This window comes from Pundamilia nyererei, unplaced genomic scaffold (genome assembly GCF_000239375.1).
Source record: "Pundamilia nyererei isolate P.nyererei 1_Seehausen unplaced genomic scaffold, PunNye1.0 scaffold00016, whole genome shotgun sequence".
Taxonomy (NCBI): Eukaryota; Metazoa; Chordata; class Actinopteri; order Cichliformes; family Cichlidae; genus Pundamilia; species Pundamilia nyererei.
In genome coordinates, this window is record NW_005187417.1 from 4,541,502 (window position 1) to 4,557,863 (window position 16,362).

At 40.4% G+C, this 16,362-nt stretch overlaps 1 protein-coding gene across 3 annotated transcripts in view; it reads left to right on the forward strand.

Moving 5' to 3' along the window:
• dpysl2b (dihydropyrimidinase like 2b) overlaps positions 1-9,283 on the forward strand; it is a 29,142-nt gene extending 19,859 nt beyond the window's left edge. For all 3 annotated transcript variants that reach the window (XM_005725613.2, XM_005725614.2, XM_005725615.2), the window contains 7 exons: positions 142-262; positions 529-685; positions 800-941; positions 2,624-2,794; positions 5,698-5,877; positions 6,140-6,305; positions 7,843-9,283. In XM_005725613.2, the coding sequence (XP_005725670.1) occupies positions 142-262; positions 529-685; positions 800-941; positions 2,624-2,794; positions 5,698-5,877; positions 6,140-6,305; positions 7,843-7,934 (1,029 nt within the window). In that variant the 3' untranslated portion in view covers positions 7,935-9,283. The remainder of the gene's footprint in view (positions 1-141; positions 263-528; positions 686-799; positions 942-2,623; positions 2,795-5,697; positions 5,878-6,139; positions 6,306-7,842) is intronic.
• The last annotated feature ends 7,079 nt before the right edge of the window (positions 9,284-16,362 follow it).

Here is a 16,362-nt window from a genome sequence, read left to right on the forward strand (position 1 = left end):
TAAATACATGTGATATCTAAAACACCAGGGCTTTGACATACTGTTGTGCACACATTAAAATGACGAAGACTGAAATGAAGAAGAGAGGAATAAGAAAGGTCATCACCTCCATCTATTAAAGTGAACTCTTCTGTATTCCAGGTGGAGGCGGAGGCCGTTAACCGCTCTGTGACTGTAGCCAACCAGACCAACTGCCCGCTGTATGTCACCAAGGTGATGAGCAAGAGCGCTTCTGATGTCATCGCTCAGGCCAGGAAGAAGGGTAAGAACTAAGATAAAGATACTGCCCATTGTCAGAGAGGAAAAAGACAATATTAGTGGATTTTCACAATAATATGAAACTACTAAATTAAATTTAAGCCCAATTTTATGTTATGATTAAGATTAATTATAGAGTAGACTTCACAGAAAACGGTAAAATAAACACAGATAAGTACAAATAGATGCAATGAAGCTTTTGCGTGAGTTCGCATGACATGCACGTGAGGAACATAGGATCTCATGCTATGATGGGACTTGTCTTTATAGGCACTGTTGTCTATGGAGAGCCAATCACTGCAAGTCTGGGAACAGACGGTTCACACTATTGGAGCAAGAATTGGGCCAAAGCGGCTGCTTACGTCACCTCTCCTCCACTGAGCCCTGACCCGACCACACCAGACTATCTCAACTCCCTGCTCTCCTGGTAATTGGATGCAAACACGTTATAGGCAAAGTTAAAAAGAAAATGTCAGCAGTGCTTTTTCTCTGAGCATGACACAGTCCTGTCTGTCTTTTTTGTACTAAACTTATTACATAGTGGAGACCTTCAGGTGACAGGAAGTGCACATTGTCCCTTTAACACTGCCCAGCGTGCTGTGGGCAAAGATGACTTCAGCTTGATTCCTGAGGGTGTGAATGGCACTGAGGAGAGGATGTCTATCATTTGGGACAAGTGTGTGGTGAGTAAATTTTGCTTTTGGGTGGGGTTCACAAGACCCTGTGCAGTCCTGTGAAAACTCCCCATGATTCAGTAGCTTGTAGAACCACCTTTAGCAGCAATAACTTGAGGTAATCATTTTCTGTATGACTTCAGTCTCTCACATCATTATAGAAGTCTTTAGGCCAAGTTTGCTTCAGTTCATTGAGGTTTGCAGAAATTTCTTTATGACGATGGTGGCATTGTGTTAACACTCACCTGAAAGCTCCAGACCAGCAAACTGCCAAAACTTCTGCTTTTATAGAGGTGCTCACACTTTCTAATGCTCAGTTAATCAGGCACATTTGATTAACAGCACCTGGCTGCTACTTACCCCCTTAATTCCCATGGAAGCGGTAAGGGTGGACTTATTCTTTCACAGGACTGTGTCTCACAATACACTAAAGGCGTTTTCACTCTTGGCTCCATTCTTCCCTCAAAGCAGCTCAGAGCAGTTAGTCAGCTCTTTTCACGTTTATGTTAACACTGTAAATGATGTCAGACCTCTTTTAGGCAAACTGAACTGGGACTCATTTGAGAAGTGTTCGGTTCACTTCAAGTCCACACTGCGGTCTGTTTAACCTGTGCATTGTAAACAGAAACTCACTGCCGGTGTATTATAGGTCTCTCGGCGTCTCTAGGCATGCTGTTGACAATAAGCATGCAACTGCTTAAAAACCAAATTGACATATGGAGTGAAGTAAAGCTTTACTCCAATTTACATCCAGCTAAAAGGGAACGGCTTTATTGGGAATACATCACCGAGCTGTAGGAGTTGTGCCAACCCTAAAAATGTAATTAAAGGGGAATGAGGTGATTTTATAAAAGTAATCTGATACCATCCTTTAAATGTACTCTGTTACAAGTAAAAATGCTAGATTTTGTATCATATTAGATTAAAACTAACAGTACTAAATGAAAAAAAAATTCCCCCCTTACTGTCATTCTGTTAAAAATCTGTCAAAACAATTAGCTTGTTTTTTATTTTTTGTTTTTTGGTACAATAACTTCTTCCAGGATTATTTTCCATGTTGCAGGTCCCCAAAATACAAAATCCAATTTTTTAATTATTGCTATTTTTCCCAGTAATTCTAAGCTGTGATAAGGTCAAAGTCACACCCCAGCCATTTCAGTTTGCATAAATACAACAAATCGATTTCACACCCACTCTAATGCTAAACCTTGTTTCTCTTCAGTGTTTCTGCTTTATCAAACCACATTTGAGCACCAAAATCACAAACTATATCATGAACTATATCATAATAGTAGTATTATGATAGTAGTACTACTATTAGTGGTATAATAGTAGTATAATATATCATAATAATAGTAGGAAAACACCAGTTTAATGCCTGTGACATTAAACTGGTGACATTAAACTATTTAAAAAGTACACTTTGGATAAACTTCCAAGGGTCATAGCTCCAAAAATTCCACCTACTCCTATGTACTTTGAAGGCCAAAAACAGTGCTTTGTCCTCTATCAGATCTACAAAAAACAGAACAAAAACAAGCTAAATTTCTTGGTCCAAGAAGAGGATTTAGGAGGGTTGATCTTGATTAATTCAAAAAAGGGCCGTATGTGAATACACGTGAAACGGACAAAACACAAAAGAGGTCACAAGCTTTGGTAGCTTTCTCACTCTCAGCTCTGACTTATTTCAGGTAACGGGTAAGATGGATGAAAACCAGTTTGTGGCCGTGACCAGCACAAACGCTGCCAAGATCTTCAACCTGTACCCCCGCAAGGGCCGCATTGCTGTGGGCTCAGATGCTGATCTGGTGCTGTGGGACCCTGACGTCACAAAGATCATCTCCGCCAAGAGCCACCAGTCGGTATGGTCCTCAATTATTTCTACATAACTAGCTATTAATACTGACACAGAGGTCTCTTTTCTTCGCTAATGAAAGCCTACCATATACTGACTTTAATTATATACGCTGCATGTGCCAAAAGTTTGCGGGCATTCCAAGCTGCTAAGGAACTGTTTCCTGTTTCTTTCAAACAATACATCGTCATAGCAACAGCGTTAGATGAAAACCAAAAAGCTTGAAGGTCTGAAAAATGGAGCTGTCCAAATTTTGAGTGGTTCTGGTTAATCAGCTAAGAGTAGTTTATAAAAATATAGGACAGCGAACTTCCTGTAAGTCTATTGTGTTGTGACTGTGGATCGGTTTGGGCATGTTTATATTTTAAGAACAGGACTTTTTAACAAAAACTGGAGTCCAGTAACAAAAGTATATATTATCATATTAAACCACTGATGCAATTTAAAGCAGCAGTGTTAAATAAAAACCCACAGGCTTCAAAATATGAAGATAAGATCGTGAAAATACAACCCCTGGAACTTCTGGTTTCCTGTAGGTGGCGCTATGACAAAGACTCAGTATTGGAATGCAAATATACTCCTACTTGTAAAAGGCTAGCCTTGAAACTAGCCATTTTGGTAACTCCTTATGAATGAGGAGAGAGCAGTAACTTTAATGACCACTTCCATGACCACAAGAGCCTCAAAACTACACGTATAAATTAAAATCTCATTGTCTCATTCATTTCAAACTGGTGTCAGAGTTCAGGATCCACAGAGAATAGATTATTTAGATTAGGATAAAATTCAGGTAATTTCATCAAGTGATTAATACTGTTTGATTAAGCTTTTAATTTGCCCTTGTTAAATTGCTAAAACAAAATATCCTGCATTCTAAAATGTGGACCTTCCTACTTGAACTCTTTCTGAAAGAGTAAATGTAAAAGCTTGTGTGTGACTACTGAATCACTCAAGAGGTTCTTACAGACTGCTCACGGTCTTAAAATGAACAGATCCCACGGGTCAGTTCTTTTCCTGGCCATGTGCATTTTACTAAGCACATGGATCATAGAGGAGAGCTGCTGTTAATGGGTGTGGCTGACGAATTGCACTTGCAGAGGATAGCGGGGCTGACATCCGGAGGTCTGGCAGTTAGGTCCAGGCGTGTCTCTCCATTCCTGACTCCCAATCCAGTTCCTGCATTACCTGTTGGGGAACACGTATATAACATTTGCTTACATATTTACTATGATAACCAATAGATTTTTTTTTCTACAACCGCAAAGTAGAAACTGTTGCAACGCTATTTTGGGGGGCTTTCTGGCACTGAACAATTACTGTCTTTATGTCTTTGGGATTCTTCTGCGGATTTCTGTTTAGTGTTCTTTAATTGGCAGGTCTCTTCTATTAAATTTCAGAAATGCAATAACATGTTTTGTTAGGAATCTGCACCACAGAGAACCTTAGATGTGACTGCTCTGCTTAACTAGCATGGAGGAGTTTGTGAACGAGCTACTGCTGCTGTGCAGAAATGCCACAGTGAATGACTTTGGGATGTGGGGGTGTGGCTTTGTTGTGGACATGATGCACTTGCCCACCAAAGTTAATATATGCATTTGAAAGCTAATGTGGGGGATTCAACTTCGAAGTCTCTCAGGGGGTGCTATCAATCCGTATTGCCCCATCACTGCCCATCAATGTTTAATGACCTTTCAGTCACACTGAGGCCCTCAAACACACTATTCATTCTTCTAATGCTAATGACACTAATTGTTATGCATGTAACTGATGACATCCAAAATAAGTGGTTGATAACTCTTTTGTTGTGATAAAGGACTCTTGTTTTATGGCAGCCTGACTGCTGCAGAGGGTGTGGGCCTCACACAGCGTCGAGGGAGTGATGTCATCATTAAAATCTGCCAGAGAGCTGGAACACATCATTTCTGATTGTTAGCAGGCCGGTCACTGTGCATCTGTATCCGTGTGTGTATGCATGGAAGACAGAGTGAGCTGTACACGCTCATGGAATCTGTCTTCTTAATCCCGTCATGTTCTTCGGTTTCTTTTTGTTCCGCTTGGTCAGAAAATAACGGACCAGTGTTCAGGGGAGAAATTGCTCATTTGGAGTGTGTATGCATGCATGTGTGTGGGTGTCATAGGATAACCCAATATACCAGTGATCTCATTTTAGGCTCTGTCAGATTGCCATGACCTCAGCTTTAGCTCAATAAGCTTTTTGGGAGAGGAGTCGTAGGGCTTTCAAACTGGTCACACGGTAACCTCCACACCCTCCATGTCCACACACAAGCACTAAAACAACACCTTCTTCTTCTCTCAGCCTGAAGACTAATGCCTCTGTACTCTGCATTAGTAGGCCCGAGGAAACACTTTTATGTGTGTTAAATCAGTTAAGCTCCTATGAAATTATAGAAATTTTACACAGTGAGTCCTACAATATAACTCTGGCAGCTTTTCAAATAAACATTCAGTGCGAGCTTCATAAGTCTGTGAACTGAAATGGCATGCAGAATGTGCAACAGGAGGTTACGTCAGCCTTATGATAGCGGAAAATAAGCGGGGGGAAGTTGAATGACTGCATCTCCGCTTTGAAGGTATTTCTGTTATGATTTAAAGTGTCGGCATGGCGTTAGGAGGAACAAGCAGCTGCCATAAAACATCACAGGAACACAGCTGTCGGGTGTCAGACAAGAACTTAAAACCTGTTTCAAATCTAAAAGCACCAACAAAAAGGCTTATCTTTAAAATGTCGTACGTACAGTGCAATACAGTTAACAATGCGGGAAAATGTACAAATATGTAAATACACTCAGATCCTTCAGTCCTTATGTTTGGAATTATATGCTATAATAAAGTAGTGATGTTTTATATTGTATGTTACTTTTGACACTACTGCTTTCCTTCTCCCCACAGACTGTGGAGTACAACATCTTTGAAGGCACAGAGGTGCGCGGCGGGCCTCTGGTCGTGATCAGCCAGGGCAAGATTGTTTTGGAGGACGGGAACCTCCACGTCACAGAGGGCTCAGGACGTTACGTGGTCCGTAAACCTTTCCCTGACTACGTCTACAAGAGGATAAAAGCTCGCAGCAGGGTACAACACTCCTCTTTGTCTGCTAGGGTTTGTGTTTAACCGTTTAATCAGATGGTAACATACTGGAAGTCATTTTGACATTAAAGTTGCTTCCCACACCCAGCAATTTCTTTTACGATTGGTAATTTGTGGAAAATTGGAGGGATGTTACATCTTGTTAGGAATTGGCCAAACTGTCCACACATCCAGCTCCACAGTGTGAATCTTTCCTTGCTAGTTTCCAGTGCTGTGACTGGCCTGTGTCTCATTTCCAACAATGCAGCTGGCTGAGCTGAGAGGCGTACCCAGGGGACTGTATGATGGTCCAGTCTGTGAGGTGTCAGTCACTCCTAAAACCATGACTCCAGCCTCCTCTGCCAAGACTTCACCTGCCAAACAGCCTGGCCAACCCGTCCGCAACCTGCACCAGTCTGGCTTCAGCCTATCCGGTCAGTTGTGTTACCATCAGTTCTGGAGTCATTTTTGGGATGTTGAAGCACTGAATCCATTTTGGGGAGAGATTTAAAACCATTTACCTTCTTTTTGTATATCAGAGACTCAACATTGATGAGTCAAATTTTGCACTAAATTTAATCTGCATGAAAAGCCTAAACTAAGGGATTCTTTCATGACATACTGAGTTAAACACTGCATGCATAGCCCCATATTGCTCTCAAATAAGCCATGCATTCATTCAAGTGTAAGGGGCAGACTTTACACTGAAATTGGGTCCTTCTGTTGGACCGTGGCTACCTATCAAAAATAAAATAAAAGTTGGATACTATGCACCAGAAAAATCTTTACATTTGTCTTTCAGAGCTAATAATAATAATAATACTTGGTAAATTTGTGTGAATATTCATTATCCATTTATTTTGTTATTGCTGTAGCTTTATATTTATTTCTGTGCATGATTGACAGCTTAAAAAACCTTGCTACAGTATCTCAATCTATCCACTGTCTGAGCCGAGCTGTTTTAGCTACTCTCCCTTGAAGGCCATTTCACTTCTCTTATTGGCTGAGGGACATGTGGTATCTGGCTCCACTGACACCATAAATACCCAAGAGTGGAAAAAGGGTCTGGTACCTGAGCAGTCACTGACCTCATGAATTAAAAGTTTGGCCGCATTAAAAATGAGCAGCCACCATATACTATAATCAGTATATAACACGTCCACTTGAAGTGTGTTGTGTTATGTTTTGTTTGTCTTTTAGTTTGTTAAGATTTTGCATCTTAATTTTGTGTATTAATTACACTCAGACCTCAACATCGCCCACTTTTTAAAGGACAAAATATTGAAAAAGTACATTTGATTATGCTGGCTGAAGTTTTTCAGCCAGCTATGAGGTAAATAGTAACTGTAAAAATAAGATTTGATTTTGATGAAAAAAATAAAGGAAAATGGGGGAAAGAAAAGGCAAAGCTGCATATTTTACGTTTCAGTGTTGAGGAACTACTCATCCCACGATGCATTGCAAATTTCAGCTTCCATAACAAATGGCTTCCAGCCTTCTCAAATTGAATCGTTTTTCGTTTCCATGTGTGTGGCAAAGTGTGGCCTTGTTATCAATACATTACGGTGCTTCATTCTGGACTGCAATCACCAATTGATGTTTTGCGCTCACATTTACATGGTAACAGCGACCTCCAGCAGCAACCTCCAACAATGTCTCCAATTGGAGACATTGCTGTTTTGGATTGTGGGTAGAGTAGTTTTTCTGCAGTGTCACAAATAAAATGTGTTAGTGTTAAAACAAGGTTGATATCATGCAGACAGGAGCACAGACCATTGTTTCACAGTGTCGTAGCTCGTAGTATGTTTACTATGGATGGCTATGGCTTGTAATTAAAATCACTGTGGACAATGTGAAGGGGAATTTATGTTTCCTCCTGTGGTTGACTTCCCAAAGGAATTTTTCCTGCCACTTTCTAGTATTACAAAGACCAAAATTCATAAAACTAATCCTTTCCATTCAATCACACAGGAGCTCAGATTGATGACAACGTTCCTCGCCGGAATACCCAGCGCATCGTGGCGCCCCCAGGCGGCAGGGCAAACATCACCAGCCTGGGTTAGAGCCCCATCCTCAGGCGCTGAGGAGGAAATGAGGATTTGTGGATGTATGGCCAGCAGGAGCTGAAGTGGTGGGGAGTGAAGAAGCTACAGCATTACACCAAGATTCAAACTCTTCACAACACCTCATCAGGCCACCTGTTAGCCTCCAGCCTTCATGTCCTCCTTTGCTGCTTTTTTCCCCACTTCTCCCCCAAAAACCTGTTCCTAGAGGACAGAGTTAGGAAAAAACACACAAACAAAAAAGAAGGTCTGCCTCATATGATGAAAAAATTGACAAAAAAATTGATAACACTCCTTATTTGAGCACTTTTGACTGCATCATTTCATTTTTATACTGTAATTTCTCCCTCCCATGTATCCCTGTGATATTTGCTTTGCTGTTGTTTTCATTGAGGGGTTGAGTAAGACTAACGTGATGTTATGCAGACGATGATGTTGGAGCAGGATGTCTGTTCTTTTTCCATGTTTTTTTTTGCATTTTGTGAGGAGTTAGAATGAAGCATGGATATAAAAACACACTGATTTTCTTTTATTCTTTCTCGAATAGGCCAAACAGTAAGTTGCTTGAAATTGACCAATTTTGCATTTCATTCAGCCAAAAAGAATCTAATACTTCCTTCCAGCTGTTAGAAGTCTGTGATTTGTATTATATCACATTTCAGTCGCTTCATTTTCCAGTCCATTGCTGTCTCTCATACAGTGCCACAATTGATATTTAATTGACTATTCGCCACGAAGACGGCCTTAACATTTGAAAAATTGAACATGGTAATGCTGTACTATGGGTACAGTCTGTTGGGAGTCAGCTGGAGAGTCCTGTGGAGCAGAAGGAGCTTTTGGCACGTAGTAAATAGAGCTTTATTCTTCATCTCTGTGTGTAAGGTCATTGTTAAGTGGGATTGATTTACAGGGGGAAAGAGAAAGTTGTACTTAATGTTACTTCCGACTCGGCCTTTCCTTGCCTTACTTTCTCTTTAGCGCCGTCCTTTTAGAGAACTTTTAGGAGTGTGGGGAAGGTGCCGTTCACAACGCAGCTACATGTTTTCCCATTTGTTTACATTCCCAGGAATCACAAAGGTCCAAATTCTTCATTGACAGCAGTAGAAACATCTGACAACCGTCCGTCACCAAGCAGTGCATTTACATACAGAATGTCTCTCCTTCCAAATGTGACTGTTTTATACTCCCCCCTCCCCTCCACAAACACCTCATTTTCTTTCTACTCTTTATGTGCCTGAACCCACAGAAGTTGTATTGATAGTCAGATTTTAGCTTCTTGTTTTGTTATTGTTTTTGAGGTAAGTGAAGGATGTAAGATAAAAAGATGTAAAATAGCCAGGATTAACCGATTCAAAGGTGCCAGATTTTGCGCTTTCATTGGGCCTATTCTGAAGATAGAGCCCTGTAAAGATGAACAGTGCTTGATATGTTGAAATGTTCTGTTGTTTTATAGTTTTGAACTTGTTGTCAAACTGCTTTTTAGTGTCATTCTGTAACTAGGTGCCTAAGGGCTGAGCACTATTGATTTATGCTTGAAAGTAGACATGAGCTAATGTACTTCTGACTAGTGTGCAGTGTTGATGTGTGAGGAATGGGACACGCACAGCAGGCTCCTGTACAGCTCTCAGTATGGCTGTGGAGTTAACATTGCTTCAGGCTGTACTGCAGCTGTATGCATTGTTCTTCTCCTTTTTCTTTTCTTTTTTTTAACAGCACAGTCTGGTTTTATTAAGTGAAGCAACTGATTTTCACCAGTAACCATCTTTCTGCCTGTGACTAAACGCTGAATAAACTTGACATGAACATAACCAGGGGCACTTATATAAACTGGGCTTAGATTCTTTAAATGCGCCTGTCTAGTTAACATAGTGACAGCAACTTAGGGGAAACCAAAGGTGAAACACATACATATTCCCTACCACTAAAAGGGTTAGGGATCACTTTGAAATACAGTACAAAATAGTCATCAATGTAATATTATACTGGTGAAAATTGGGTCAAATAACCTTGTCTTTCATTATAAACCACTGATATATATATTTTTTTTAGTGGAGATAATTTATTTGAATTTCAGGGATAGGACTACACCTCAAACGCACCACCCTTCCGGTTCTATATTTCTGAGCGCTGTGCATCCACTACCATGCCAGGGAGCCGTTACCGATCCACACTGTGGCCTTTCCTAAACTGCAGTCACAGGTCCAGGTCCTTGCTCTCTCCAAACGCACTTCTTTCAGTAAACCTAATCATATTTGAGGTGTGATCCCTGCTATTGAAATGAGATATCCTAAGACAGCATGGAGAAGCTCAATTTCAGCAACCATGTCTCCCGTGGTCAGTGGGCACACTGTTAAAAAAAAAGGATGTTTTCATGTAACGGTGTGTACTGCTCCCTTCACACACTGGTGCAAAACTGGCTCTGAAAAGTGGTGGACCTGGATGCTCGATTGAGTGAGAGGACATAGTCTCTTGTTTGAGAAATAGGCATCTAATAGAACTACATATGGCAGCTTTGTTAAATAGTAGCCCTCAGAGCTTCATTGTGCTGGTTTTTGAAAAGACTAGTACACACTGTTGCATGAAAACTCTTTGTGGGGCATTTTGAGAGTGTAAACTAACACAACTGCCCTACCTGCTTGTCTAGCCAAATTTATGGCTTCTTTAGTCACCACATTGCAGGAGGTAGCACTGTGTCACTCAAGCACAGTCTGCTGAATGTATGCCTAGATGGATGCTACATGAAAAATCAGTGATTAATGGCTTCTCATTAGAACAAATGCGCAAAAAGGACATTCCCAAGTAACCCCAAATTTCTGAGTGGTTTTGTGCATAATGTAGATATTAAAAGTTACACTTTCAGCCTTAGTGTTCCAGGTTTTCTCCCCTCTGAAAAAACAGGAAGTCTGTAGAAGGCAGACTCTTTCAGCATTACAAATGCTTTATGTATTTAAAGAATCCAAGGCAGACGGGAATGTAATAAATGCACGTCTCTGAAGCATTCAAATATGTGACGAGATAGGAATGTCTTCAAGGCAACTTAAACCTCTGCAAGTCAGAAGTGGAGAATTTTACTGTTTCACAGTTTCTTAATTCTTTTGATACTTTTCAAAAACTTCTTCAACATCCATGTTAGCATTCTGCTGCAGCTTGTAGTAAATCCAGTTACCGCTCTTTCAACGTTGGTTAAAAGTGTAGGTGAGGGTGAGGCCCACAACACCAGCACAGTCTGGCTGCATCTGCTCCTTTCGCTCTCCCTTTTCCTTCTTTCTCTTCCTCCCTTCTTGGCTCTTTGGTTGTTTCTGGCTGTTGCCGTAGAGACAGACCCCTCCACTCTCATGGGGTTCTTGCTTTTTTTGTTTGTCATGGCAACGCTTTGTCAAATTTGAGGTTGCCATCAGCAACCCGTCCTGACCTGGAGCTATTAGTACAGGTTTTTGCGGACACACACACACACACACACACACACACACACACACACACACACACACACACACACACACACACACATTCTTTTCATTATTCACTTAGAGTGCTGAAACATTACTACATAATCCTGTGCTGGGTTATGTGGAATTCAGAATGCTACCATAGTTCACAGTGCACTGCAGACTATTGAGGAAACACACACACACATACACACACACAGACACACACAGACTCTTAGCACACTAAAGAGCAAGGAGCCGTTGCTGCATTGCAGCGCCTGTGCCTGAAAAAAATCACTCGGATATTAAATACTAGCTGTCATTCTTGGCATCCTCTTCGTGTCCCATGCCTCCTCAGTTTACACGCATACACACACTTATACTCCTTTAATGCTCTGTCAGCTTGGATGCTTTTTCTATGCCATATTATTGCTAATGATATACGAGTGATATGTATGTAAGCAACATGCTGCACATTGAGAGGAGCTTCTTTCCATTCTGAGGTTGTTGATGCTGTCAAACATCTCCTTTGCCACCTGCAGCCCCTCCGTTGCCCTCTGTAAGCCTTTAACCTTTGTGAAAGTGAAACTCTGTGATGGTATTTGTCTTGGTGGCTGTGGGGTTTCTGGGATGCTTGCTCACTATGTCAAATCCCACGGATGGTGATGTAAAAAAAAAAAAAGGAAAAAAGAAAGAAAAAGAAAAGAAAGTAACAGCGAGGACTTCAATGAATTAAAAAAAATGAGAAAAAATGAATTAAGTCTGTGTGTTTTTCATTACCTATTATGCGTTGTGTTAAGCAACATGTTTTCCAAACAGTGCACCACTTTGATGTAGTAAAGGAAGGGATAACTATTAGACAGGTGAATTAAAGGCCCTAAGGCTTTAAAATCCATAAGAAAATAAAAAGTCATTTGGTCCCTAAATAAAATAAACACACTTATCAATAAATAGGATATATTTCACCAAATCATTATTTATAGAGCAGTATCCTTTCTGTTATCTTGGAGAACCACCTTTAACAGTAATAATGTGAAGTTTTTTGTGTGATTTTATCAGTCTCTCACATCATTATGGAGGAATTTTGGCCCACTCTTCTTCACAACATTGCCTCAGTTCATTAAGGGCATTCGTTTATGCACGGCTCTAAGTTTTCCCACCACAGCATCTTAATCGAGTTGAGGTCTGTGCTTTGACTGGACCACTGCAGCGCCTTCATTTTTTTGTTCTTTAGCCATTCTGGCACAGATTTGCTGCTTCGCTTGATATCACTGTCCTGCTGCATTTCAGCTAAGTTTTAGCTGTCATCTAGGAAAAGAGGCTTTCTCCTGGTAACCCTTCCAGACAAGCCATGCTTGTTCAGTAGAAACTTTGTGCAGTTTCTCTGAGCATTGCACAGTCTGACCGTGACGTGAATTTGCTGGGAAATCCACTCCTGGGAAGACTGGCAACTGTTTTGAATGTTTTCCACATGTGAATTGTCTTTTTCACTACAGAATGATGAACTTCAGATTGTTTGGAAGTGACTTTATAACTTTTCCCAGATTGATGGGCAGTAACAGTTGCTAACAGTTGTTAACACACACGCACACGCACGCACGCACGCACGCACGCACGCACGCACGCACACACACACACACACACACACACACACACACACACACGCACTTGAATGCTCCAGACCAGCAAAATGCCCAATTTTGTAGGAAAAAATAAAAACACAGTCTAATATGTGTAATATGCCCTTTTATTGTTCATCTGAAGTTATATTTAAAAATTTTTAGAACTTGATGAGGGAAGGAAAATCCTCCCCCTCTCCCCTTATGTATAAAACCTTAGACTTGAAAGAAGCTGTACTTTGTTTTTATATTACTGTATTTATGAATAACTGTTTTAGGAAACTGTGTTTCATTTAGCCCAATCCGATCAGTTAAGATAGATACCTCTCATTGCACCTCTGGCATGATCGGTAACCAGTCCTTAATCACAGCAGAAGTTTTAGTTTACATGATTTGAGCGCCCTCTGTTGGCATTAAGTAGGTGTGATCGGGTAGTGTTTACAATTTTTTGCACTAGAGAGACACGGCCAAGGAAAAGGCCATACTATTTCACAGCACATATAAAAAGCAAGAAAAGCAAATAAATAAAATAAAATAAAATAAAATAAAATACAATTTTTAAAAAAAATACACATTCTCCACATTTGTGTATTACAGGCTTTTGATAGACCATTGAAGGTTAGAGAGCTACAAATAAAGGTAAGACATGATGCACAGTTTTCTTTAAAGAAATAGAAACAAATGTAAACGCTTAGAGGTTTTTGTCATTTAAAGGTGTAAAAAAATCACCACTCAAGTAAAATCTTTGTAAAATCAAGTGGTGGATGTTTTTGCACTAAATCTTACGTTGCCTTTTATCGTTCGTCATCCTTTTAGAAAGTGAATGATTTAAGGTCCCAGCATGCTTTAAAGGGAAAAACATTAAGGACTGTTCTGAGGCCTTGGCGTAGAAATAACATCAACTTCGATACAATTATCTTTTCCAAAAATGTAATCAACAATGCGATAGCATATTTAAACTTTTTCACTATCACTTGGCATTTCCCTCTGTTAGGGATACAAACCCTCTATTAAACTGCACAGACTGCAGTGCTAACCTGATGGATGGCAGCATTACTCTTTGCTCTCTTTATTCAATGCAAATGCCAGCACCTATTTTTGGAACAGCCCTTGTTAAAGAAATTACTGATGTCACCCTTGGCTGAACATGCGACGGGTAACAAAAGTGAGTGTGTGAAGAATGAATCCATGACTCATCTGACTGTGCAAAGCACTTTGCTGTCAGAGAAATGCTGCCAGTGTAGTTCAGACAGACAAATGAAGGTGCAGTACTGCAATGCCAGAGACTGACTGAATGAATTTTTGGATTCAGCTAAATGTTATGAATTCATTTCCAAACTCTTGTAGAGCACTCGAGTGGAAAGGTCCTGTCTCCAACCCTGGTTGAACACCTGAGACCTGTCTGTTTGCAGTCTGCATGTTTCCTCCTACAGTCAAGATGTGCACATTAGATGACCTGCAAAAATTAATGCATGCTTCTTGCTGAGAATCTACTGGCCTTTCCATCTGCTGGAGGTAAACCAGGGTGCACCACACCTTCTGCTCATTGCATTGGGGAACAGTCTCCAGCAGTCTGCAACACTGAATATAGAAATCAGTCATACAAAGTTTATGCAGCCTATTATAGTTCTACCTTGAAGCAAAGACACATTAAATTCATGCATCCTCTGTTTCTTCACACTCTTGCGGAATGAAACTCACGAGAGTAATTTTATGTGTAGAAAATAGAACAATTACCTGATGCGTGTTAAAAAACTGGGGTGTTTGTGATGTGCTTCTTTTTTGCCGTTTGAAGTGAAGACATGCAAGAGGAAGTTTGAGAACTGCTGCACTACAAAGTGAATGCAGTAAATCTTCACCAGGAAGCATGCATCAAAACTCTTTTACACTAGGTGGCAATGCTGTCATCCTGTTCGCCTTGCTCTCTCTGCTATGGAGTGTTTGTGGGATTTCCTTTTTCCAACTGGTGAATGAAATAAAAAATCTGTTGCTCTCCTTGCAAATCTCTCATGTTGGTGTACAAACTGCTTGAAAGAAAAATCACTTAGATTGGCACAACATCAGTGATACAATCAAAATGTGGTGGTAATCAGCAATTACTACAACTACCTGCAGGGCTTGTTCTCAAGAGCGTTAAAGTCAAAAGCCATCATTTCCTGTAACATAAAAGGCTTCAGAGGTGCTTTTATATGCTCTCCTCAGAGGCACATGAAAAAAATGTGGGGAAAGATCTCAAAAAATATAAACTGAGTAAAGAACGGATTGAAATGTAAATTCTGCAAGGATTTCCTCTTCAGGTACAAGCCCTGCTTGCATCCTCTCAAGGAAAGTGGGAAATGTTTGTTGCATTATGGTATATAATAAAATGCAAAGGAGTGCCATGTTATGTCACACAGAGCCCCCTGGTGGCCACTTCATTAAAAGACTTTGTATGTCTATCATAAGGCTGACACATACAGACAGTTCAGAGTTCCCAGACAGTGGAAAGTCATTTAAGGTAAGTGTCATATCTTTGGGCTGTAGGAGGAACCTGTATCACCTGTAGGAAAGCAACAAAGATTGAGATTGAGGGTGCAAATTTTTGACAAAATGTTCCAGTTAACCACATCCTCTGAATTTAATTCATATACAGATTCAGTGGGCACTTTGTAAAGTACACCCAAGTATTACTTGGACCCCCTTTTACCTTCGCAGCTGGTAAAATTCTTCATGGCATAGAGTCAGATGGGTACATGTTGGATATGGTCATCAGCGATATTCAGATAGCCTGGTGTTGAAAACTATTCTCAGCTAAGGAGCCCAGAGTGTTCCAAGAAAATATCCCCCACACCATTACACCACCACCAACCTGAATTGTTGATACAATGCAGGATGGATCCATGCTTTCATGTTGTTTACACCAAACTCTGATTCTGCCTTTCAAATGTTGCAGCAGAAATCAAGACTCATTAGATGAGGCAACATTTTTCCAATCTTTTGCTGTGCAGTTTTGATGATCCCACGCAAACTGTGGCCTTTATTGTTCTTAGCTGACAGGAGTGATACCCAGTGTGGACTTCTGTTGCATTTGGAAATGCTCTTCCGCATACTGATATTGATGTCTTTCTGTTCTCTTCTTATGTTAGAGGGAAAGATGGGACATTTTTCAGTTTAAATAGACTGCCGAATTGGAAAGGGTGTGTTTGGAATATAGATATTGCCAGCTTAGAGTTCTGATTATTATAACCAGTGTTGGGTAAGTTACTTTAAAATAGTAACTGAGTTACATTACTAGTTACTTCTATCAAAAGTAACTCAGTTACTTCAAGTTACTCGTTACTTTCAAAGTAACTAGTTACTAGGGAAAGTAACTTTGGTTTTACTCAGAATTCTCTTGTTAATGTG